At 43.3% G+C, this 26898-nt stretch overlaps 1 protein-coding gene across 1 annotated transcript in view; it reads right to left on the bottom strand.

Moving 5' to 3' along the window:
- Positions 1 to 26898, bottom strand: part of LOC134927385 (ATP-dependent translocase ABCB1-like) — a 943310-nt gene that overhangs the window by 625659 nt on the left and 290753 nt on the right. The window contains exon 12 of the mRNA XM_063921755.1: positions 3223 to 3471. Coding sequence (XP_063777825.1) covers positions 3223 to 3471 — 249 coding nt within the window. The remainder of the gene's footprint in view (positions 1 to 3222; positions 3472 to 26898) is intronic.

Below are 26898 nucleotides of genomic sequence, written 5' to 3'. Positions count from 1 at the left end.
AAACACTCCCAGAAAACGGTCAGTTGCCACCCACAAATGCCTTCTTCCTGTCAATCTCCTTGTGATCGGCTGTGCAAATGAATTCTTTGTTAAATCCATCGCTCAGCAACGATCCACTTTGTACCCATATGACTCGCCTTCTCATTGCGGTGCATACGCATGCGCAGTAGTGACCTGGTCACAGCGCAGTGAAAAATTCTAGCATGTGATCAGGTCAGAATGACCCCCATGTGCACTGCAGGAGGTGATTTGGGTGGGGTGTGTTCAAACTGAAATCTAATTTGCAGTGTAAAAATAAAGCAGCCAGTATTTACCCTGCACAGAAACAATATACAGTAACTCACTCAAATCTAACTCTCTCTGCAAATTTTATATCTGCCCCACCTGCAGTGCATTTGGTTTTGCCCAACTGATAACAAATTTGCTGCTGTGATCAACTCTGAATTAGGCCCCAGGTCCTGCGAGATTCTGCTAGAGTTGGGTGTCTTTTTTTTTTTTTTAATGAGGAGACTGTGCAAATTAATTTGACATGTTACTGTTATGCACACCAGTGCCTGCAGGAATGTACTGGTGTCTGAACGGAGAGGGATGCAAAACAAATGAACTCACAGACAGACTGGGGAATATGACATTACGTACACAGAAGGTGATAGGGTAACAAAATAAACACAAAGTAAACAGAGAAGCCCAGAGGCTAAGAAACTGGGTGTCTCCCTAGTATTAGAAATGCTCAGATGGAAAGAAGCGAGATGTTGTGATTTAATACATAGAGAATCCGAAATGCTGTTGCTAAGGGCAACAGCAAAACCCTAAAGGGTTACCAACGGGTGTGGCAGTAAACTCCTTGGTCAGAGATGGAATAATAGACACAAGGAGAGTCTCCACAATCCTAGTCCTCACTTGCAGTGCACAGGTTCAGCTTACTGCCACTAAACTGACACCTGAACACCTTGCACAGTGAGAAAGGATTTTGGCAGGCAAGTCTGAGAATACAGCCGCAAACTTGCTGAGTTCACAGAGTAGCAAAAGAACCTGTTAGGGTCTCTTGCCCTGTGCTGCCACTTCGTCATGGCAACTGGGAGACAAGTGCTAGCGGAGTAACCTGAGCGCAGCTGATACTCCGGTTCGGGTCTTTTGCTGTGCAGTGGTTACAGGCTCTGTGCACGGCAGGGGATCCGATGCTGGTTTTTGTGCTCACAGTCTGTGATGGTCTGAGTGGGGCGTGGACAGCACCTGCTTTATAAGGCCTCTTCTCAGGTTAAGCAGATGCTGCTGAATCTTTGTTGGTTAGTCAGTTCCTGAAAGTTAGCCAGTACTGTGTAGCTTTGTATTTGTTGTTGCTTACTGCAAATAGGCCTGGGAATTTGGTACTACACTCTGCCAATCCAGACCTAGCAGTAAGACTGGAGTCAGTCGTTTAGCTTGCTGGGGTTCTTTTACTACTCTGTGAACTTAGCAAGTTTGCGGCTGTATTCTAAGACTTGCCTGCCTAAATTCTGTCTCACTGTGCAAGGTGTTCAGGTGTCAGTTTAGTGGCAGTAAGCTGAACCTGTGCACTGCAAGTGAGAATTAGGATTGTGGAGACTCTCCTTGTGTCTATCATTCCATCTCTGACCAAGGAGTTTACTGCCACACCCATTGGTAACCCTTTAGGGTTTTGCTGTTGCCCTTAGCAACAGCATTTCGGGTTCTCTACGTATTAAAACACAACATCTTTCTTTTCCCATCTGAGCATTACTAATACTAGGGAGACACCCAGTTCCTTAGCCTCTGGGCTTCTCTGTTCACTTTGTGTGTATTGTGTTACCCTATCACCTTCTGTGTACGTAATGTCATATTCCCCAGTCTGTCTGTGAGTTCATTTGTTTTGCATACTTATCCGTTCAGACACCAGTACATTCCTGCAGACACTGGAGTGCATAACAGTTCTGACACCAGTACATTCCTGCAGGCACTGGTGTGCATAACAGAACCCCAGCAAGTTAAACGACTGACTCCAGTCTTACTGCTAGGTCTGGATTGGCAGAGTGTAGTACCAAATCCCAAGGCCTATTTGCAGTAAGCAACCAACAAATACAAAGTTACACAGTACTAGCTAGCTTTCAAGAACTGACTAACCAACAAAGATTCAGCAGCATCTGCTTAACCTAAGAAGAGGGTTTATATAGCAGGTGCTGTCCACGCCCCACTCAGACCTCACAGACTGTGAGCACAAAAACCAGCACCGGATCCCCTGCCGTGCACAAAGCCTGTAACCACTGCACAGCAAAAGACCCGAACCGGAGTATCAGCTGCGCTCAGGTTACTCCGCTAGCACTTGTCTCCCGGTTGCCATGACGACGTGACAGCACAGGGCAGGAGACCCTAACAGTTACACTTGTATGTCTGTGTGCGTCTGAGTCTGAATCCTTATACAAAGTGCCAAGATGCATCATCCGCTGCTTTTTTCCATTCCAAGCTCTAGATACAGACTACAGACTAATACCCCTTTTCCACCTGAGTACCGGGTCCGATCCAGGATGTTTAACCTGGCTACAACCTGTGTCGGCCCCACCGTTTCCTCTGCACTTCGACACGGGTTATTCCCGGGTCGGATCTGTTTACGCTTAACCCGAGTAAGCTCTGTAAAAGCTATTGATGTCACTCATTACTCGGGTCTGAAAACATGAGTGATGACCGTTTCCACTGCAAAATTTCCTGGGTCAGTACCGTGTTACCGTGTTCAACCCAGGTAGCTACCCGGGTAGGATTCTAGGGTCACTCAACCCGTGTTGAGCCATATGCTCCTAAAAATATTTGTGTGTGCTGGTAGGATCTTTAAATGATTGGTTGACAGTCAAAAGGTGAACACTAAATGGTTGACATGCATATAGTCAACATGGTCAAAAGGTAGACAAGTTCAAATGGTCGACATTAGTTTTTGGGATTTTTTGTTTCCATTTTTTTCAACTTTTTCATACCTGTGCCGAGAGCAGCGGTTGTGGAACAAGGCACCTTGCCCAAAGCATGGTGAGTAATGCGAACCATACGAGGGGACGCGGTACACTAATTGGGGATCCACGTGTTGTAAGGTAAAATGTGACACCAAAAAAACATGAAAAACTCATGTTGACTGTTTCATAAGACATTCTTTTGAACTTGTAGACCTTTTGACCATGTCGACATAAACACTGTCAACCTATTACACATAACCTTTTTAAACATCCTTTGTCGACAACCTACCTCTTTTATTATTTTAGACTGTTTCTTGCTAGATTTTGTCGTTGACTTTGTTTTTTTAACTTTTCTTTTAGATTCTTCTAGCAAACTTTGACGCCTAACTGATACCATTCTGTTTTCAACATCTTGTAATGTTCGGCTGGCTTCTTCTACATATTGACTTCTGTCTTCCTCACTTTCTTCTTTAGAATCTGTGGTCCCATTAGAACTGCGTTTACTCTCATCTTCTTCTCTGCCATTACTGTCTTCAGTCTATGGGTCATGCAGAACATTATGAGATTTAGGGTAAACTGAAACACAATTGTAAACAGTAATTGATTGACACATTTGGCTTGAGTTAGAATAGGCCCAATCTTTGACATCTAAACGTAAGTGCCACTCTAAGTTGCATCCATATGTGTGAATATATGAAGTTGCATGTAAAATACTGTACATTGCATCACGATACTTGCTGTAGGGCTTATTTTGAGTATAGACTATAGAGCAAATCTAGCAATTGGGTCTAAAATTTGTACCTGGGAATAACATTTGAAATAAAAATAGACAACCTGGTTAATAAATGCTGTGAAGTGTGTGTGCAGCTTGCAGAAGTATACAGTACAGAATTTGCAATAACAAAGTAACTTGTTTTGTTCTACTGCAAAATCTAAACCCAATGAAAAATTGCACCTACCTCTGTACAAGCCCCATAACATAACTTGATGTAGTCAGAGAAAAGATACAGTAATTCCATTTGTCAAATTAATGATGATGACTAATTCATACATAATGGGAAACCAAGTGTATCGGGGTATACCACACTGGGAAATAAAAATGTATCTAATAGATAATATTGAGACCAAAATGTAATGAGTAAAAAGAGAAAACCAATGTTTTCTAATTAATCTTCAATTTGGTGGTGCACCCTGAGTCAGTAATGAAACATGCAACAGAAAAAGAGAAAATAAGACACTTTTGTGGGCACACTCTTATATGTATATGTATAGAAGTCTCAGAGGAAACAGTGATAACAATATATGCAAATTTTATTAGCAAAAAAATCAATAAAATAGTAGTAGAATATATTGTCAAACATTTCAAAACGAGGAGAAGGGAGGGGGGGGGAAGAGGGGGGGGGGGGACACAGAACAAATTTTACAGTGTAAATACTGAGTAACAGTTCTGGACTGCCTGGGTTCAAAATACAAAAAATAACAGCTGAAGGCCTGAACAAATATCTATCCTGAGTAGGTATGTAAATAAAATTATACCGATATTTGGTTGATGATAAGTCGGCTATATCTCTTGTGAGTAATAATAAAGAAACGAATAGAGTAGATAATGCTTGAATAAGTAAGATGAATCTGCTGTCAGTGTTAGACACTGAGAAAAACCATCCAAGGACTTCTACTAAACTGAGTATTCTTCAAGAGTCTCCCACTTGAGTACTAACCCAGTTATTATATAATGTATCTCTGCAGTTCTGATAACAGTGAGACATAAATGTCACAATTTATTTTTCTCCTTATTATAGAAATTGTTGTCATCAATATGTTACTACTTTGCTAATTTTCCCGCTTGATATCTCTTTGAGACACATGATACCAATCTGATAGCATTAAGAGAAAATTCTCTATGGTTCAAATCTTTTTCACTTTCTGCTAAATTGCTTTCTATCAGCTTCTCTTAACATTTGGTATTATTAACATCACAGGTACCGTCAGCACTCTGTAATTGGCAGGCATATCTGTAATTTTTTTGCAGGACCACTGTCTATTTGTACCAATAGCTCATCGACCGTCAACCAAATATCGGTATAATTTTATTTACATACCTACTCAGGATAGATATTTGTTCAGGCCTTCAGCTGTTATTTTTTGTATTTTGAACCAAGGCAGTCCAGAACTGTTACTCAGTATTTACACTGTAAAATTTGTTCTGTGTTACCCCACCCTCTTTTTCCCCCCCCTCCCCTTTCCTCGTTTTGACATTTTTGACAATATATTATACTACTATTTTATTGATTTTTTGCTAATAAAACTTGCATATATTTTTATCATTGTTTCTTCTGAGACTTCTATACATATACATATAAGAGTGCGCCCACAAAAGAGTCTTCTTTTCTCTTTTTCTATAATGGGAAACCAATACAGGGATGAAATCTCTAGGGAAACTGGGAAGAAAACAGGGGACCTTTTTGGCAGCCAGACATGAGTGCATGTAAGGGCAATAATTAAATGTCAAAATAGAACAAGTACTATTGTGGAACCAGTAGCGGATCTTGCCACGGGCAAGCAGTACTTTTGCCCGGGGCGCCGCCTTCCGGAGGGCGCAGGGCGCCCTCCGGAGGGCGCCGCACCAGGGCAAGATCCGCTGCTGGTGTGTGCCCCCTGCCCGCTGCCCCCGTCCGCTGCCGCTGGGAAGGGAAACTAGACGTGTACGCGTCTAGTTTCCCTTCCTGGAGAGGTCCTTTACTGTGCGGTGCGCGATGACGTCATCGCGCACCGCACAGCAAAGGTCCTCTCCACGAAGGGAACTAGACGCTACGCGTCTAGTTTCCCTTCGTAGAGAGGACCTTTGCTGTGCGGTGCGCGATGACGTCATCGCGCACCGCACATCAATTCAGCTGTACAGGGGGCGTGAATGACCACGCCCCCTGTACAAACCCACGCCCCCTAAAGCCGCCCGGGGCGCCACAAGCCCCGGAGCCGGCCCTGTGTGGAACTACAAGTCACCGCAAAGTCTTGCAGAGACTGATTATTAAGGCCAAATTGCAATGCCATTATTGTCTGAGTGGCCAGGATGCAGACAGACTGACAGCCGGGACAAGTGCCAGAGGTGTGGTTTCCAGTTTGTAAAGCACATACATTGGGCCTTATTAAGGTTTGTTAGCAAGCCCAAAAAGTTAGCAATTGGGCAAAACCATGTTGCACTGCAGGTGAGGCAGATGTATCACATGAAGAGAGAGTTAGATTTGGGTGGGGTGTGTTCAAACTGAAATCGAAATTAAGCAGCCAGTATTTACCATGCACAGAAACAATATAGCCCACCCAAATCTACATCTGTCTCACCTGCAGTGCAACATGGTTTTGCCCAACTGCTAACTTTTTGGTTTGCTAAAAAACCTGAATAACCCCCTTTGCTTGTTAATGTTGGATTGTTAATTCCATATGAGTTGGAAAAGTTTGGTACATACAGTATATTATATGGAATATTTGTTGGTCTCACGATATGATAGATAAGTCATATTGCTTGTTAATTCTACAGGCATTGCATTTGCATTTTTATTTTTGTGAATTGTAGTATTTATTTCATATGATAGATGACTACATATATCCTTTTTTACTGATAGGATGTTATTTCATCTAATGCAGTAAACGTTGGGTGAGGTCAGTGTGTGCTCTCTAGGGGTGCTGTCCTGTTTGCTGTTAGGGGTGATATGCTGTCACTGTGCTGTTTCTGTGATGTTAGGGGTGCTGTCCTGTCACTGGCCCTGTCTTGTATGCTGTAAAAATACAGGTGCTGTGAAAATAGAGGGGTGCTGGTTCTGTCCTGCATGCTGTAAAAAAATCATGCTGTAAAGGTAAACTGGCCCTCTCTATGCTGTAAAATTACAGGGGTGCTGTGAAAATAAATGTACACTGGCCATGTCTTGTATGCTGTAAAAATACAGGAGTGCTGTGAAAATAAATGTATACTGGCCCTGTCTTGTATGCTGTAAAAATACAGAGGTGCTGGCCATGTCCTGTATGCTGTAAAATTACAGAAGTGCTGTTGTTAAAATATAGGTACACTGGCCCTGTCTTGTATGCAGTAAAATGATAGGGGTGTCATAAAAATACAGGGGTGCTGGCCCTGTTCTGCATGCTGAGAAAATACAGGGGTGCTAATAAAATTAAGGTACACTGGCCATATCTTATAGGATGTAAAAATATGGGTGCTTTGAAAATACTGGGATGCTGTTAAAAAATAAAGGTATACTGGCCCAGTCTTGTATGCTGTTAAACTAGAGAAGTGCTGTTGTAAAAATAAATATTCACTGGCACTATCTTGTATGCTGTAAAATTACAGGGGTGCTGTGAAAAAATATATATACTGGTCCTGTCTTGTATGCTGTAAAAAACAGGTGCTGTGAAAATAAAGGTACACTGGCCCTGTCTTGTATGCTGTCATAATACAAGGGTGCTGTATAAATAAAGGTCCACTGGTCCTTTCTTGTAAGCTGTCAAAATACAGGGGTGCTTTGAAATTACAGGGTGCTGTGAAAATAAAGTTACACTGGCCCTGTCTTGTATGCTGTATAATTACAGGGGTGCTCTGAAAATAAAGGTACACTGGCCCTGTCTTGTATGCTGTAAAATACAGGGGTACTTTGAAAATACAAGAGTGCTGTGAAAATAATAGTACATTGGTGCTGTCTTGTATGGTGTAAAAATACAGGGGTGCTGTGAAAGTACACTGGCCATGTCTTGTATGCTGTAAAAAAAAAGGAGTCTTGTAAAAATAAAGGGGTGCTGGCCCTGCACTGCATACTGTAAAAAACATGGGTGCTGTTGTTAAAATAAAGGTGCACTGGCCCTGTCATTGTATGATGTAGAAATACAGGGGAGCTGTGAAAACAAAGGTACACTGGCCCTGTCTTGTATGCAGTAAAAATACAGGGGTGCTGTGAAAATACAGGGGTTCTGTGAAAATAAAGGTACACTGGACCTGTCTTGTATGCTCTAAAAATACAAGGTTGCTGTGAAAATACAGCGGTGCTGGCCCTGTCCTGCATACTGTAAAATAACAGGGGTGCTGTTGTTAAAATAAATGTAGACAGGCCCCATCCTGTATTTTGTAAAAATACAGAGGTGCTGTGATAATAAAGGCAAAATGGTACAGTCTTGTATGCTGTTTAATTATAGGGGTGCTGTAAAAATACAAGGGTGCTGGGCCTGTATGGCATACTGTAAATTTCATGGGTGCTGTTGTTAAAATAAAGGTACACTGGCCCTATCTTGTAAGCTGTAAAAATACAGGAGTGCCATGAAAATAAAGGTACAATGGCCATGTCTTGTATGCTGTAAACATACAGGGAAGCTGTGAAAATGAGGTACACTGGCCCTGCCTTATATGCTGTAAAATACAGGGGTGCTCTGAATATAAAGGTACACTCATCCTGTCTTCTATGCTGTGAAAATACAGGTGTGCTGGCCCTGTCCTGTATGCTGAAAAATTACAGGGGTCTTGTTGTTAAAATAAAGGTACACTGGCCCTGTCCTGTATGCTGTAAAAATACAGGGGTGCTTTAAAAATACAGGGGTGCTGTGAAAATAAGGTACACTGCCCCTGTCTTATATGCTGTAAAAATACAGGGGTGCTGTCACTTTCCTGCATGGTGTAAAATTACATGGGTGCTGTTGTTAAAATAAAGGTACACTAGCCCTGTCTTGTATGCTGTAAAAATACAGGGGTGCTGTGAAAATAATAGTACATTGACCCTGTCTTGTATGCTGTAAAAATACAGGGGTGCTGTGAAAAAAAGGTACACTTGTCCTGTCTTGTATGCTGTAAAAATAATGGGATGCTGGCCCTATACTGTATGCTGTAAAATTATGTGGGTGATGTTGTTAAAATAAAGGTACACTAGCCCTGTCCTGTATGCTGTAAAAATACAGGGATGCTGTGAAAATTATAGTACATTGGCCTTGTCTTGTATGCTGTAAAAATACAAGGGTTCATGAAAAATACTGGGTTGCTGTGAAAATAAGGTACACTGGCCCTGTCTTATATGCTGTAAAAATACAGGTGTGCTGTGAAAATACTGGGGTTCTGTGAAAATAAAGGTACACTGGCCCTGTCTTGTATGCTATAAAATACAGGGGTGCTGGCCCTGTCCTGTATACTGTAAAAATACAGGGGTGCTGTGAAAATACAGAGGTTCTGTCAAAATAAATCTACACAGGACCTGTCTTGTATGCTGTATATATACAGGTGTACGGTGAAAATACAGGGGTGCTAGCCCTGTCCTGTATGCTGTAAAAACACAGGGGTGCTGTGAAACTTAACATACACTGTTCCTGTCTTATATGCTGTAAAAAAAGTGGTACTGTATAAATAAAGATACATTGATCTAGTCTTGTATGCTGTAAAAATACAGTGGTGATCTGATAAAAAAAGGTACACTGGTCCTGTCTTGTATACTGTAAAAATAAAGAGGTGCATGGAAAATACAAGGGTGCTGTGAAAATAAGGTACACTGGTCCTGTCATGTATGCTGTAAAAATAAAGCGGTACTTTGAACATACAGGGGTGCTGTGAAAATAAAGTTACACTGGCCCTGTCTTGTAAGCTATAAAAATACAGGTGCTGTGAAAATACAGAGGTTCTGTTAAAATAAATATACACAGGCCCTGTTTTGTATGCTGCATAAATACAGGGGTGCTGTGAAAATACAGGGATGCTGTCTCTGTCCTGTATGCTGTAAAAAAACAGGGGTGCTGTGAAAATAAATATACACTGGCATTGTCATGTATGCTGTAAAATTACAGGGGTGCTGTGAAACTTAACATACACTGTTCCTGTCTTATATGCTGTAAAAAAGTGGTACTGTATAAATAAAGATACATTGGCCTAGTCTTGTATGCTGTAAAAATACAGTGGTGCTATGATAAAAAAGGTACACTGGTTCTGTCTTGTATGCTGTAAAAATTCAGGGGTGCTGTGAAAATACAGGGGTTCTGTGAAAATAAAGCGGTGCTGGCCCTGTCCTTTATACTGAAAATTACAGGGGTGCTGTTGTTAAAATAAAGGTGGACAGGCCTTGTCCGGTATGCTGTAAAAATACAAGGCTGCTGTGATAAAGGCAAACTGGCCCAGTCTTGTATGCTGTATAATTATAGGGTTGCTGTGAAAATACAAGGGTGCTGGCACTGTACTGCATACTGTAAATTTCATGGGTGCTGTTGTTAAAATAAGGTTCACTGGTCCTGTCTTATATGCTGTAAAATACTGGTGTGCTGTGAAAATATTGGTGTGCTCTGAATATAAAGGTACACTTGTCCTCTCTTCTATGCTGTAAAAATACAGGGGTGCTGGCCCTGTCCTGTATGCTGAAAAATTACAGGGGTGCTGTTGTTAAAATAAAGGTATACTGCCCCTGTCGTATATGCTGTAATAATACAGGGGTGCTGTCCCTTTCCTGTATGCTGTAAAATTACATGGTTGCTGTTGTTAAAAAAAAGTTACACTGTCCCTGTCCTGTATGCTGTAAAAATACAGGGGTGATGTGAAAATAATAGTACATTGGCCCTGTCTTGTATGCTGTAAAAATACAGGGGTGCATTAAAAATACAGGGGTGCTGGGAAAATAAGGTACAATGGCCCTGTCTTATATGCTGAAAAATACAGGGGTGCTGTGAAAATAATAGTACATTGGCCCTGTTTTGTATGCTGTAAAAATATAGGGGTGCTGTGAAAATAATAGTACATTGGCCCTGTTTTATATGCTGTAAAAATGCAGGGGTACTTTGAACAAACAGGGGTGCTGTGAAAATAAAGGTACACTTGCCCCGCCTTGTAAGCTGTAAAAATACAGGTTCTGTGAAAATACAGAGGTTCTGTTAAAATAAATATACACAGGCCCTGTCTTGTATGCTGTATATATACAGGGGTGCTGTAAAAATACAGGGCTGCTGTCTCTGTCCTGTATGCTGTAAAAATACAGGGGTGCAGTGAAAATAAATATACACTGGCACTGTCTTGTATGCTGTAAAAATTACAGGGGTGCTGTGAAAATGAATATACACTGGCCATGTCTTATATGCTGTAAAGAAAAGCGGTGCTGTATAAATAAAGATACATTGGCCTAGTCTTGTATGCTGTAAAAATACAGTTGTGCTATGATAAAAAAGGTACACTGGCCATCTTGTATGCTGTAAAAATACAGGGGTGCTGTGAAAATACAGGGGTTCTGTGAAAATAAAGCGGTGATGGCCCTGTCCTGTATACTGAAAATTACAGGGGTGCTGTGATAATAAAGGCAAACTGGCCCAGTCTTGTATGCTGTATAATTATAGGGGTGTTGTGAAAATACAAGAGTGCTGGCCCTGTACTACATACTGTAAATTTCATGGGTGCTGTTGTTAAAATAAAGGTACAATGGCCCTGTCTTGTATGCTGTAAAAATACAGGAGTGCCATGAAAATAAAGGTACACTGGCCCTGTCATGTATGCTGTAAAATACCGGGGTGCTGTGAAAATACTGGGGTGCTGTAAATATAAAGGTACACTTGTCCTGTCTTGTATGCTGTGAAAATAAAGGGTAGCTGGCACTGTCCTGTATGCTGAAAAAATACAATGGTGCTGTTGTTAAAATAAAGGTACACTGGCCCTGTCCTGTATGCTGTAAAAATACAGGGGTGCTTTAAAAATTCAGAGGTGCTGTGAAAATAATAGTACATTGGCCCATGTTTTGTATGCTGTAAAAACACAGGGGTACTTTGAACATACAGAGGTTCTGTTAAAATAAAGGTACACTGGCCCTGTCGTGTATGCTGTATATAAACAGGGGTACTGTGAAAATACAGGGGTGCTAGCCCTGTCCTGTATGCTGTAAATTACAGGGATGCTGTGAATATAAATATACACTGGCCCTGTCTTGGATACTTAAAAAATAAAGAGGTGCATGGAAAATACAAGGGTGCTGTGAAAATAAGGTACACTGCCCCTGTCGTATATGCTGTAATAATACAGGGGTGCTGTCCCTTTCCTGTATGCTGTAAAATTACATGGTTGCTGTTGTTAAAATAAAGGTACACTGTCCCTGTCCTGTATGCTGTAAAAATACAGGGGTGATGTGAAAATAATAGTACACTGGCCCTGTCTTGTATGCTGTAAAAATACAGGGGTGCATGAAAAATACAGGGGTGCTGTGAAAATAAGGTACAATGGCCCTGTCTTATATGCTGTAAAATACAGGGGTGCTGTGAATATAAAGGTGCACTTGTCCTGTCTTGTATGCTGTGAAAATACAGGTGTGCTTGCCCTGTCCTGTGTGCTGTGAAATTACAGGGGTCTTGTTAAAATAAAGGTACACTGGCCATGTCCTGTATGCTGTAAAAATACAGGGGTGCTGTGAAAATAATAGTACATTGGCCCTGTTTTGTATGCTGTAAAAATACAGGGGTACTTTGAACATACAGGGGTGCTGTGAAAATAAAGGTACACTGGCCCTTTCTTGTAAGCTGTAAAAATACAGGTGCTGTGAAAATACAGAGGTTCTGTTAAAATAAATATACAGAGGCCCTGTCTTGTATGCTGTATATATACAGGCGTGCTGTGAAAATACAGGGCTGCTGTCCCTGTCCTGTATGCTGTAAAAATACAGGGGTGCTGTGAAAATAAATATACACTGGCCCTGTTTTATATGCTGTAAAGAAAAGCGGTGCTGTATAAATAAAGATACATTGGCGTAGTCTTGTATGCTGTAAAAATACAGTGGTACTATGATGAAAAAGGTACACTGGCCATCTTGTATGCTGTAAAAATACAGGGGTGCAGTGAAAATACAGGGGTTCTGTGAAAATAAAGCGGTCCTGGCCCTGTACTGTATACTAAAAATTACATGGGTGCTGTGATAATAAAGGATAACTGGCCCAGTCTTGTATGCTGTATAATTATAGGGGTGCTGTGAAAATACAAGGGTGCTGGCCCTGTACTGCATACTGTAAATTTTATGGGTGCTGTTGTTAAAATAATTGTACAATGGCCCTGTCTTGTATGCTGTAAAAATACAGGGGTGCCATGAAAATAAAGGTACACTGGCCCTGTCATGTATGCTGTAAAAATACAGGGGTGCATGAAAAATACAGGGGTGCTGTGAAACTTAGGTACACTTGTCCTGTCTTGTATGCTGTGAAAATACAGCTGTGCTTGCCCTATCCTGCATGCTGTAAAATTACAGGGTTCTTGTTTTTAAAATAAAGGTACACTGGCCATATCCTGTATGCTGTAAAAATGCAGGGGTGCTATGATAAAATAAGGTACACTGGCCGTCTTGTATGCTGTAAAAATACAGGGGTTCTGTGAAAATAAAGCGGTGCTGGCCCTGTCCTGTATAATGAAAATTACAGGGGTGCTGTGATAATAAAGGCAAACTGGCCCTGTCTTGTATGCTGTATATATACAGGGGTACTGTGAAAATACAGGGGTGCTAGCCCTGTCCTGTATGCTGTAAATTACAGGGATGCTGTGAATATAAATATACACTGGCCCTGTCTTGGATACTTAAAAAATAAAGAGGTGCATGGACTATACAAGGGGGCCGTGAAAATAAGGTACACTGCCCCTGTCGTATATGCTGTAATAATACAGGGGTGCTGTCCCTTTCCTGTATGCTGTAAAATTACATGGTTTCTGTTGTTAAAATAAAGGTACACAGTCCCTGTCCTGTATGCTGTAAAAATACAGGGGTGATGTGAAAATAATAGTACATTGGCCCTGTCTTGTATGCTGTAAAAATATAGGGGTGCATGAAAAATACAGGGGTGCTGTGAAAATAAGGTACAATGGCCCTGTCTTATATGCTGTAAAATACAGGGGTGATGTGAATATAAAGGTGCACTTGTCCTGTCTTGTATGCTGTGAAAATACAGGTGTGCTTGCCCTGTCCTGTATGCTGTGAAATTACAGGGGTCTTGTTAAAATAAAGGTACACTGGCCATGTCCTGTATGCTGTAAAAATACAGGGGTGCTGTGAAAGTAATAGTACATCAGCCATGTTTTGTATGCTGTAAAAATACAGGGGTACTTTGAACATACAGGGGTGCTGTGAAAATAAAGGTACACTGGCCCTTTCTTGAAAGCTGTAAAAATACAGGTGCTGTGAAAATACAGAGGTTCTGTTAAAATAAATATACAGAGGCCCTGTCTTGTATGCTGTATATATACAGGCGTGCTGTGAAAATACAGGGCTTCTGTCCCTGTCCTGTATGCTGTAAAAATACAGGGTTGCTGTGAAAATAAATATACACTGGCCCTGTCTTATATGCTGTAAAGAAAAGCGGTGCTGTATAAGTAAAGATACATTGGCCTAGTCTTGTATGCTTTAAAAATACAGTGGTGCTATGATAAAAAAGGTACACTGGCCGTCTTGTATGCTGTAAAAATACAGGGGTGCAGTGAAAATACAGGGGTTCTGTGAAAATAAAGCGGTTCTGGCCCTGTACTGTATACTAAAAATTACAGGGGTGCTGTGATAATAAAGGATAACTGGCCCAGTCTTGTATGCTGTATAATTATAGGGGTGCTTTGAAAATACAAGGGTGCTGGCCCTGTACTGCATACTGTAAATTTTATGGGTGCTGTTGTTAAAATAATTGTACAATGGCCCTGTCTTGTATGCTGTAAAAATACAGGAGTGCTATGAAAATAAAGGGACACTGGCCCTGTCATGTATGCTGTAAAAATACAGGGGTGCATGAAAAATACAGGGGTGCTGTGAAACGTAGGTACACTTGTCCTGTCTTGAATGCTGTGAAAATACAGCTGTGCTTGCCCTATCCTGTATGCTGTAAAATTACAGGGTTCTTGTTGTTAAAATAAAGGTACACTAGCCATATCCTGTATGCTGTAAAAATGCAGGGGTGCTGTGAAAATAAATATACACTGGCATTGTCTTGGATGCTGTAAAATTACAGGGGTGCTGTGAAAATTAATATACACTGGCCCTGTCATATATGCTGTAAAGAAAAGTGGTGCTGTAAAAATAAAGACACATTGGCCTAGTCTTGTATGCTTTAAAAATACAGTGGTGCTATGATAAAAAAAGGTACACTGGCCGTCTTGTATGCTGTAAAAATACAGGGGTGCAGTGAAAATACAGGGGTTCTGTGAATATATAGCGGTGCTGGCCCTGTCCTGTATACTGAAAATTACAGGGGTGCTGTGATAATAAAGGCAAACTGGCCCTGTCTTGTATGCTGTATATATACAGGGGTACTGTGAAAATACAGGGGTGCTAGCCCTGTTCTGTATGCTGTAAATTACAGGGATGCTGTGAATATAAATATACACTGGCCCTGTCTTGGATACTTAAAAAATAAAGAGGTGCATGGAAAATACAAGGGTGCTGTGAAAATAAGGTACACTGCCCCTGTTGTATATGCTGTAATAATACAGGGGTGCTGTCCCTTTCCTGTATGCTGTAAAATTACATGGTTGCTGTTGTTAAAATAAAGGTACACTGTCCCTGTCCTGTATGCTGTAAAAATACAGGGGTGATGTAAAAATAATAGTACTTTGGCCCTGTCTTGTATGCTGTAAAAATACACGGGTGCATGAAAAATTCAGGGGTGCTGTGAAAATAAGGTACAATGGCCCTGTCTTATATGCTGTAAAATACAGGGGTGCTGTGAATATAAAGGTGCACTTGTCCTGTCTTGTATGCTGTGAAAATACAGGTGTGCTTGCCCTGTCCTGTATGCTGTGAAATTACAGGGGTCTTGTTAAAATAAAGGTACACTGGCCATGTCCTGTATGCTGTAAAAATACAGGAGTGCTGTGAAAATACTAGTACATTGGCCCTGTTTTGTATGCTGTAAAAATACAGGGGTACTTTGAACATACTGCCCTCTCTTGGTTGTCGTCCTACCTTTCTGACCGTTCATTCTCTGTCTCCTCTCATGACTCCACCTCCCCCTCACTTCCACTAACTGTAGGGGTACCCCAAGGTTCTGTCCTTGGTCCTCTTCTCTTCTCTCTCTATACGTCCTCACTAGGTAAGCTCATTAGTTCTTTTGGTTTCCAATATCATCTCTATGCTGATGACACTCAAATCTATCTTTCCTCTCCAGACCTCTCCCCTACTCTCCTCACTCGTATCTCCAACTGTCTCTCTGCTATCTCTTCCTGGATGTCCCAGCGCTTTCTTAAACTTAACATGTCTAAGACCGAGCTGATCATCTTCCCTCCCTCCCGTATAACCTCACCTCCTACAATCTCATTATCTATTGATGGCACTACTATCTCCTCTACCCCCCAAGTGCGCTGTCTTGGAGTAATCCTTGACTTCTCCCTCTCCTTCAAACCACACATTCAGCACCTCTCACAAACCTGCCGTTTTCATCTAAAAAATATTTCCAGGATCAGACCCTTTCTGACCCAGGATGCTACTAAGACTCTTATCCACTCACTGGTCATCTCCAGACTGGACTACTGTAATCTCCTCCTGACTGGCATTCCTGACAAATACCTCTCTCCACTCCAATCTATCCTCAATGCTGCTGCCCGGCTCATTTTCCTCACCAAACACACTACATCCACCTCTCCTCTCTTACTAGACCTTCACTGGCTCCCCTTCCCTTTCAGAATCCATTTCAAGCTTCTCAAACTTGCTTACAAAGCCCTCACACACTCCTCTCCCATCTACATCTCTGATCTTATCTCGCTTTACACTCCCACCCGTCCTCTTCGCTCTGCTAATGCTCGCCGACTCTCCTGCCTACGGATTACTTCCTCCCACTCCTACCTCCAAGATTTTTCACGTGCTGCACCACTTCTCTGGAATTCCCTACCTCTCCCACTCAGACTCTCCACCTCTCTACAAAACTTCAAACGGGCTCTCAAGACCCACTTCTTCACCAAACCCAGCCAAATCTCATCCTAACCCTTTGTTCTACACTCTCTATGTACCCCAATTGTGTCACCCCTGTCTGTCTACCCCTCCCCTTTAGAATGTAAGCTCTCACGAGCAGGGCCCTCCTCCCTCATGTGCTTACCCTTTTCTTACTTTAATAATCTTCAGCTGCACCAAATCCAGCAGCCTTCTGCCACCTGATACTTATTCCAGTGTCATCTGCTGATGTAGCTATGTTTATTTACCCTGTACTTGTCCTATATTGTAGCCAACTGTAAGTTGCTGTTTTCCTAGTTGATTATTTGTTTATGTACTCTGTAATTGGGCGCTGCGGAACCCTTGTGGCGCCATATAAATAAAGGATAATAATAATAATAATAATAATACAGGGGTGCTGTGAAAATAAAGGTACACTGGCCCTTTCTTGTAAGCTGTAAAAATAGAGGTGCTGTGAAAATACAGAGGTTCTGTTAAAATAAATATACACAGGCCCTGTCTTGTATGCTGTATATATACAGGCGTGCTGTGAAAATACAGGGGTGCTAGCCCTGTCCTGTATGCTGTAAATTACAGGGATGCTGTGAATATAAATATACACTGGCCCTGTCTTGGATACTTAAAAAATAAAGAGGTGCATGGAAAATACAAGGGTGCTGTGAAAATAAGGTACACTGCCCCTGTCGTACATGCTGTAATAATACAGGGGTGCTGTCCCTTTCCTGTATGCTGTAAAATTACATGGTTGCTGCTGTTAAAATAAAGGTACACTGTCCCTGTCCTGTATGCTGAAAAAATATAGGGGTGCATGAATAATACAGGGCGTCTTATATGCTGTAAAATACAGGGGTGCTGTGAATATAAAGGTACACTTCTCCTCTCTTGTATGCTGTGAAAATACAGGTGTGCTTGTCCTGTCCTGTATGCTGTGAAATTACAGGGGTCTTGTTAAAATAAAGGTACACTGGCCATGTCCTGTATGCTGTAAAAATACAGGGGTGCTGTGAAAATAATAGTATATGGGCCCGGTTTTGTATGCTGTAAAATACAGGGGTGCTGTGAAAATAATAGTACATTGGTCCTGTTTTGTATGCTGTAAAAATACAGGGGTACTTTGAACATACAGGGGTACTATGAAAATAAAGGTACACTGGCCCTTTCTTGTAAGCTGTAAAAATACAGGTGCTGTAAAAATACAGAAGTTCTGTTAAAATAAATATACACAGGCCCTGTCTTGTATGCTGTATATATACAGGGGTGCTCTGAAAATACAGGGTTTCTGTCCATATCCTGTATGCTGTAAAAATACAGGGGTGCTGTGAAAATAAATATACACTGGCACTGTCTTGTATGCTGTAAAAATACAGGAGTGCCATGAAAATAAAGGTACACTGGCCCTGTCATGTATGCTGTAAAAATACAGGGGTGCTGTGAAAATAAGGTAACCGACCCTGTCTTAAATGCTGTAAAATACCGGGGTGCTGTGAAAATACTGGGGTGCTGTGAATATAAAGGTACACTTGTCCTGTCTTGTATGCTGTGAAAATAAAGAGGAGCTGGCACTGTCCTGTATGCTGAAAAAATACAGGGTGCTGTTGTTAAAATAAAGGTACACTGGCCCTGTCCTGTATGCTGTAAAAATACAGGGGTGCTTTAAAAATTCAGAGGTGCTGTGGAAATAATAGTACATTGGCCCATGTTTTGTATGCTGTAAAAATACAGGGGTACTTTGAACATACAGAAGTTCTGTTAAAACAAAGGTACACTGGCCCTGTCTTGTATGCTGTATATATACAGGGGTACTGTGAAAATACAGGGGTGCTAGCCCTGTCCTGTATGCTGTAAATTACAGGGATGCTGTGAATAATAAGAATTTACTTACCGATAATTCTATTTCTCGTAGTCCGTAGTGGATGCTGGGGACTCCGTCAGGACCATGGGGAATAGCGGGCTCCGCAGGAGACAGGGCACATCTAAAAAAGCTTTTAGGTCACATGGTGCGTACTGGCTCCTCCCCCTATGACCCTCCTCCAAGCCTCAGTTAGGTACTGTGCCCGGACGAGCGTACTCAATAAGGAAGGATCTTGAATCCCGGGTAAGACTCATACCAGCCACACCAATCACACCGTACAACTTGTGATCTGAACCCAGTTAACAGTATGATAACAAAACGAAGTAGCCTCTGAGAAGATGGCTCACAACAATAGTAATAACCCGATTTTTGTAACAATAACTATGTACAAGCATTGCAGACAATCCGCACTTGGGATGGGCGCCCAGCATCCACTACGGACTACGAGAAATAGAATTATCGGTAAGTAAATTCTTATTTTCTCTAACGTCCTAGTGGATGCTGGGGACTCCGTCAGGACCATGGGGATTATACCAAAGCTCCCAAACGGGCGGGAGAGTGCGGATGACTCTGCAGCACCGAATGAGAGAACTCCAGGTCCTCCTTAGCCAGAGTATCAAATTTGTAAAATTTTACAAACGTGTTCTCCCCTGACCACGTAGCTGCTCGGCAAAGTTGTAATGCCGAGACCCCTCGGGCAGCCGCCCAAGATGCGCCCACTTTCCTAGTGGAGTGGGCCTTTACAGATTTAGGCTGTGGCACGCCTGCCACAGAATGTGCAAGTTGGATTGTGCTACAGATCCAACGTGCAATCGTCTGTTTAGACGCAGGAGCACCCATCTTGTTGGGTGCATACAATATAAACAACGAGTCAGATTTTCTGACTCCAGCTGTCCTTGAAATATATATTTTTAATGCTCTGACAACGTCCAGTAACTTGGAGTCCTCCAAGTCGCTAGTCGCCGCAGGCACCACAATAGGCTGGTTCAAGTGAAAAGCCGAAACCACCTTAGGGAGAAATTGAGGACGTGTCTGCAATTCTGCCCTGTCCGAATGGAAAATCAGATATGGGCTTTTGTACGATAAAGCCGCCAATTCTGAAACTCTCCTGGCTGAAGCCAGGGCCAATAGCATGGTTACCTTCCATGTAAGGTACCGGTATTTTAAATCTACCGATTTTAAAGGCTCAAACCAATGAGATTTGAGAAAATTTAGAACCACGTTCAAATCCCACGGTGCCACTGGAGGCACTATTGGGGGTTGTATATGTAGTACACCTTTTACAAAAGTTTGTACTTCAGGCACTGACGCCAATTCTTTCTGGAAGAAAATTGATAAGGCCGAAATTTGAACTTTAATGGACCCCAATTTTAGGCCCATAGACAATCCTGCTTGCAGGAAATGTAAGAATCGACCCAATTGAAATTCTTCCGTTGGAGCCTTCTTGGCCTCACACCACGCAACATATTTTCTCCAAATGCGGTGATAATGTTGTGCGGTCACATCTTTCCTGGCTTTAATTAAAGTAGGAATAACTTCCTCAGGAATGCCCTTTTCTTTTAGAATCCGGCGTTCAACCGCCATGCCGTCAAACGCAGTCGCGGTAAGTCTTGGAACATACAAGGTCCCTGCTGAAGCAGATCCCTTCTTAGAGGTAGAGGCCACGGATCCTCCGTGAGCATCTCTTGAAGTTCCGGATACCAAGTTCTTCTTTGCCAGTCCGGAGCTACCAGTATTGTTCTTACTCCTCTTTTCCGTATAATTCTCAGTACCTTTGGTATGAGAGGCAGAGGAGGGAACACATACACTGACTGGTACACCCACGGTGTTACCAGAGCGTCCACAGCTATTGCCTGTGGGTCTCTTGACCTGGCGCAATACCTGTCCAATTTTTTGTTGAGGCGAGACGCCATCATGTCCACCTTTGGTTTTTCCCAACGGTTCACCATCATGTGGAAAACTTCTGGATGAAGTCCCCACTCTCCCGGGTGAAGATCGTGTCTGCTGAGGAAATCTGCTTCCCAGTTGTCCACTCCCGGGATGAACACTGCTGACAGTGCTACGACATGATTCTCCGCCCAGCGCAGAATCCTTGCAGTTTCTGTCATTGCACTCCTGCTTCTCGTGCCGCCTTGTCGGTTGACGTGGGCGACTGCCGTGATGTTGTCGGACTGGATCAACACCGGCTGACCCTGAAGCAGAGGTCTTGCTTGGCTTAGGGCATTGTATATCGCTCTTAGCTCCAGTATATTTATGTGAAGAGACTTCTCCAGGATTGACCACACGCCCTGGAAGTTTCTTCCCTTTGTGACTGCTCCCCAACCTCGTAGGCTGGCATCCGTAGTCACCAGGACCCAGTCCTGTATGCCGAATCTGCGGCCCACTAACAGATGGGCAGTCTGCAACCACCACAGGAGAGACAATCTTGTTCTCGGTGACAGTGTTATCCTCTGATGCATGTGCAGATGCGATCCGGACCATTTGTCCAGCAGATCCCATTGAAATGTCCGTGCATGGAATCTGATGAAAGGAATCGCTTTGTACGAAGCCACCATCTTTCCCAGGACTCTTGTGCATTGATGTACTGACACAGTTCCTGGTTTTAGGAGGTTCCTGACAAGTTCGGATAACTCCCTTGCTTTCTCTTCCGGGAGAAATACCTTTTTCTGAACCGTGTCCAGAATCATGCCCAGGAACAGCAGATGTGTTGTCGGGGTCAATTGAGATTTTGGAAGATTTAGAATCCACCCGTGTTGCCGAAGCACTACTTGTGTTAGTGCCACACCGACTTCCAGCTGTTCTCTGGACTTTGCCCTTATCAGGAGATCGTCCAAGTACGGGATAATTAATACGCCTTTTCTTCGTAGAAGAACCATCAGTTCGGTCATTACCTTGGTAAAGACCAGAGGAGCCGTGGACAAACCAAACGGCAGCGTTTGAAACTGATAATGACAGTCTTGTATCACGAACCTGAGATACCCTTGGTGTGAGGGGTAAATTGGGACATGTAGATAAGCATCTTTTATGTCCAAGGACACCATGAAGTCTCCTTCTTCCAGATTCGCTATCACTGCTCTGAGTGACTCCATCTTGAACTTGAATTTCTGTATGTACAGGTTCAAGGATTTCAGATTTAGAATAGGCCTTACCGAACCGTCCGGTTTCGGTACCACAAATAGTGTGGAATAATACCCTTTTCCTTGTTGTAGGAGGGGTACCTTGACTATCACCTGCTGTGAATACAGCTTGTGAATGGCTTCCAAAACCAACGTCCTTTCTGAGGGAGACGTTGGTAAAGCAGACTTTAGGAACCGGCGAGGGGGAGACCTTTCGAACTCCAGCATGTAACCCTGAGATATTATCTGCAGGACCCACGGGTCCACTTGTGAGTGAGCCCATTGATTGCTGAAAATCTTGAGCCGACCCCCCACCGTTCCTAAGTCCGCTTGTAAAGCCCCAGCGTCATGCTGATGGTTTTGTAGAAGCCGGGGCGGGCTTCTGTTCCTGGGCAGGGGCTGCTTGCTGCCCTTTCTTACCCTTTCCTCTGCCTCGCGGCAGATAAGACTGTCCTTTTGGTCGCTTTTTATAGGAGCGAAAGGACTGCGGCTGAAAAGACGGTGTCTTTTTCTGTTGGGAAGGAGTCTGAGGTAAAAAAGTGGATTTGCCGGCAGTTGCCGTGGCCACCAGGTCTGAAAGACAGACCCCAAACAATTCCTCTCCTTTGTATGGCAATACTTCCATATGCCTCTTGGAATCCGCATCACCTGACCACTGTCGCGTCCATAAACTTCTTCTGGCAGATATGGACATCGCGCTTACTCTTGATGCTAGAGTACAAACATCCCTCTGAGCATCTCGCATATAAAGAAAAGCATCCTTTAATTGCTCTAGAGTCAATAAAATACTGTCCCTATCCAGGGTATCAATATTTTCAGTCAGAGAATCCAACCACACTACCCCAGCACTGCACATCCAGGCTGAGGCTATTGCCGGTCGCAGTATAACACCCGTATGTGTGTATATACTTTTCAGTGTAGTTTCCAGCCTCCTATCTGCTGGATCCTTGAGGGCGGCCGTATCAGGAGACGGCAACGCCACTTGCTTTGATAAACGTGTGAGCGCCTTATCCACCCTAGGGGGTGTTTCCCAGCGCGCCCTAACCTCTGGCGGGAAAGGGTATAATGCCAATAACTTCTTTGAAATTAGCAATTTTCTATCGGGTGTAACCCACGCTTCATCACACACATCATTCAATTCCTCTGATTCTGGGAAAAATACAGGTAGTTTTTTCACCCCCCACATAATACCCCTTTTTGAGGTACCAGCAGCATCAGAGATCTGCAAAGCCTCCTTCATTGCCGTGATCATATAACGTGTGGCCCTATTGGAAAATACGTTTGTTTCTTCACCGTCGACACTAGATTCATCTGTGTCGGTACCCGTGTCGACAGACTGAGGTAAAGGACGTTTTACAGCCCCTGACGGTGTCTGAGACGCCTGAACCGGTACTAACTGGTTTGCCGGGCGTCTTTTTTCGTCAACTGACTTTTGTAATGTGCTGACATTATCACGTAATTCCATAACTAAAGCCATCCATTCAGGTGTCGACTCCCTAGGGGGTGACATTACCATCATCGGCAATTGCTCTGCCTCCACACCAACATCGTCCTCATACATGTCGACACACACGTACCGACACACAGCAGCCACACAGGGAATGCTCTAATCGAAGACAGGACCCCCTAGCCCTTTGGGGAGACAGAGGGAGAGTTTGCCAGCACACACCAAACAGCGCTATAAATGTATATAAACAACCCTAGAAGGTGTTGTTTACTATATATGCGCTCTTATATATAAATATAGCCAATTTATGCCCCCCTTCTCTCTGTTTTACCCTGTTTCTGTAGTGCAGTGCAGGGGAGAGTCCTGGGAGCCTTCCTCACCAGCGGAGCTGAGCAGGAAAATGGCGCTGAGTGCTGAGGAGAATAAGCTCCGCCCCCTTTTCGGCGGGCTTTTTCTCCCGGTTTTTAAGAACTGGCCTGGGTTAAAATACATACATATAGCCTTAATGGCTATATGTGATGTATTTATTTTGCCAATAAGGTACTTATATTGCTGCCCAGGGCGCCCCCAGCAGCGCCCTGCACCCTCCGTGACTAAGTCAGTGAGCCGTGTGACAACAATGGCGCACAGCTGCAGTGCTGTGCGCTACCTTCATGAAGACTGTGAAGTCTTCTGCCGCCTGTTTCCGGACCTCCGTTCTGCCGTCTTCTTCAGCGTCTGTAAGGGGGATCGGCGGCGCGGCTCCGGGACGAACCCCAGGCTGACCTGTGTTCCGACTCCCTCTGGAGCTAAGTGTCCAGTAGCCTAAGATTCCAATCCATCCTGCACGCAGGTGAGTTGGAAATCTCTCCCCTATGTCCCTCGTTGCAGTGATCCTGTTGCCAGCAGGAATCACTGAAATGAAACCTAAAAAAAACTTTTCTAAACAGCTCTTTAGGAGAGCCACCTAGATTGCACCCTCTCGGATGGGCACAAAAACCTAACTGAGGCTTGGAGGAGGGTCATAGGGGGAGGAGCCAGTACGCACCATGTGACCTAAAAGCTTTTTTAGATGTGCCCTGTCTCCTGCGGAGCCCGCTATTCCCCATGGTCCTGACGGAGTCCCCAGCATCCACTAGGACGTTAGAGAAATAAATATACACTGGCCCTGTCTTGGATACTTAAAAAATAAAGAGGTGCATGGAAAATACAACGGTGCTGTGAATATAAGGTACACTGCCCCTGTCGTATATGCTGTAATAATACAGAGGTGCTGTCCCTTTCCTGTATGCTGTACAATTACATGGTTGCTGTTGTTAAAATAAAGGTACACTGTCCCTGTCCTGTATGCTGTAAAAATACAAGGGTGATGTGAAAATAATAGTACATTGGCCCTGTCTTGTATGCTGTAAAAATACAGGGGTGCATGAAAAATACAGGGGTGCTGTGAAAATAAGGTACAATGGCCCTGTCTTATATGCTGTAAAATACAGGGGTGCTGTGAATATAAAGGTACACTTCTCCTGTCTTGTATGCTGTGAAAATACAGGTGTGCTTGCCCTGTCCTGTATGCTGTGAAATTACAGGGGTCTTGTTAAAATAAAGGTACACTGGCCATGTCCTGTATGCTGTAAAATACAGGGGTGCTGTGAAAATAATAGTACATTGGTCCTGTTTTGTATGCTGTAAAAATACAGGGGTACTTTGAACATACAGGGGTGCTATGAAAATAAAGGTACACTGGCCCTGTCTTGTAAGCTGTAAAAATACAGGTGCTGTAAAAATACAGAAGTTCTGTTAAAATAAATATACACAGGCCCTGTCTTGTATGCTGTATATATACAGGGGTGCTCTGAAAATACAGGGTTGCTGTCCCTATCCTGTATGCTGTAAAAATACAGGGGTGCTGTGAAAATAAATATACACTGGCACTGTCTTGTATGCTGTAAAAATACAGGAGTGCCATGAAAATAAAGGTACACTGGCCCTGTCATGTATGCTGTAAAAATACAGGGGTGCTGTGAAAATAAGTTACACCGGCCCTGTCTTAAATGCTGTAAAATACTGGGGTGCTGTGAAAATACTGGGGTGCTGTGAATATAAAGGTACACTTGTCCTGTCTTGTATGCTGTGAAAATAAAGAGGAGCTGGCACTGTCCTGTATGCTGAAAAAATACATGGGTGCTGTTGTTAAAATAAAGGTACACTGGCCCTGTACTGTATGCTGTGAAAATACAGGGGTGCTTTAAAAATTCAGAGGTGCTGTGAAAATAATAGTACATTGGCCCATGTTTTGTATGCTGCCATATGCTGTTTTGTACACTGCCAGAGAAGGTTGTAATGGCGGACTCAGTCAATGCATTTAAAAATGGGTTAGGCAAATTTCTAACAGAAAAAATAAGAATTTACTTACCGATAATTCTATTTCTCGTAGTCCGTAGTGGATGCTGGGGACTCCGTCAGGACCATGGGGATTAGCGGCTCCGCAGGAGACAGGGCACAAAAGTAAAAGCTTTAGGACTAGGTGGTGTGCACTGGCTCCTCCCCCTATGACCCTCCTCCAAGCCTCAGTTAGGATACTGTGCCCGGATGAGCGTACACAATAAGGAAGGATTTTGAATCCCGGGTAAGACTCATACCAGCCACACCAATCACACTGTACAACCTGTGATCTGAACCCAGTTAACAGCATGATAACAGAGGAGCCTCTGAAAAGATGGCTCACAACAATAATAACCCGATTTTTGTAACAATAACTATGTACAAGTATTGCAGACAATCCGCACTTTGGATGGGCAACCAGCATCCACTACGCACTACGAGAAATAGAATTATCGGTAAGTAAATTCTTATTTTCTCTGACATCCTAAGTGGATGCTGGGGACTCCATCAGGACCATGGGGATTATACCAAAGCTCCCAAACGGGCGGGAGAGTGCGGATGACTCTGCAGCACCGAATGAGAGAACTCCAGGTCCTCCTCAGCCAGGGTATCAAATTTGTAGAATTTTGCAAACGTGTTTGCCCCTGACCAAGTAGCAGCTCGGCAAAGTTGTAAAGCCGAGACCCCTCGGGCAGCCGCCCAAGATGAGCCCACCTTCCTTGTGGAGTGGGCATTTACAGATTTTGGCTGTGGCAGGCCTGCCACAGAATGTGCAAGCTGAATTGTACTACAAATCCAACGAGCAATCGTCTGCTTAGAAGCAGGAGCACCCAGCTTGTTGGGTGCATACAGTATAAACAGCGAGTCAGTTTTCCTGACTCCAGCCGTCCTGGAAACATATATTTTCAGGGCCCTGACAACGTCTAGCAACTTGGAGTCCTCCAAGTCCCTAGTAGCCGCAGGCACCACAATAGGTTGGTTCAGGTGAAACGCTGACACCACCTTAGGGAGAAACTGGGGACGAGTCCGCAGTTCTGCCCTGTCCGAATGGGAATTCAGATATGGGCTTTTGTGAGACAAAGCCGCCAATTCTGACACTCGCCTGGCCGAGGCCAGGGCCAACAGCATGGTCACTTTCCATGTGAGATATTTTAAATCCACAGATTTGAGAGGTTCAAACAAATGTGATTTGAGGAATCCCAGAACTACGTTGAGATCCAACGGTGCCACTGGAGGCACAAAAGGGGGTTGTATATGCAGTACTCCCTTGACAAACGTCTGGACTTCAGGAACTGAAGCCAATTCTTCC

Source organism: Pseudophryne corroboree, chromosome 5 (genome assembly GCF_028390025.1).
Source record: "Pseudophryne corroboree isolate aPseCor3 chromosome 5, aPseCor3.hap2, whole genome shotgun sequence".
In the NCBI taxonomy this organism is placed as follows: Eukaryota; Metazoa; Chordata; class Amphibia; order Anura; family Myobatrachidae; genus Pseudophryne; species Pseudophryne corroboree.
This window is presented reverse-complemented; position numbering and strand designations above follow the sequence as displayed.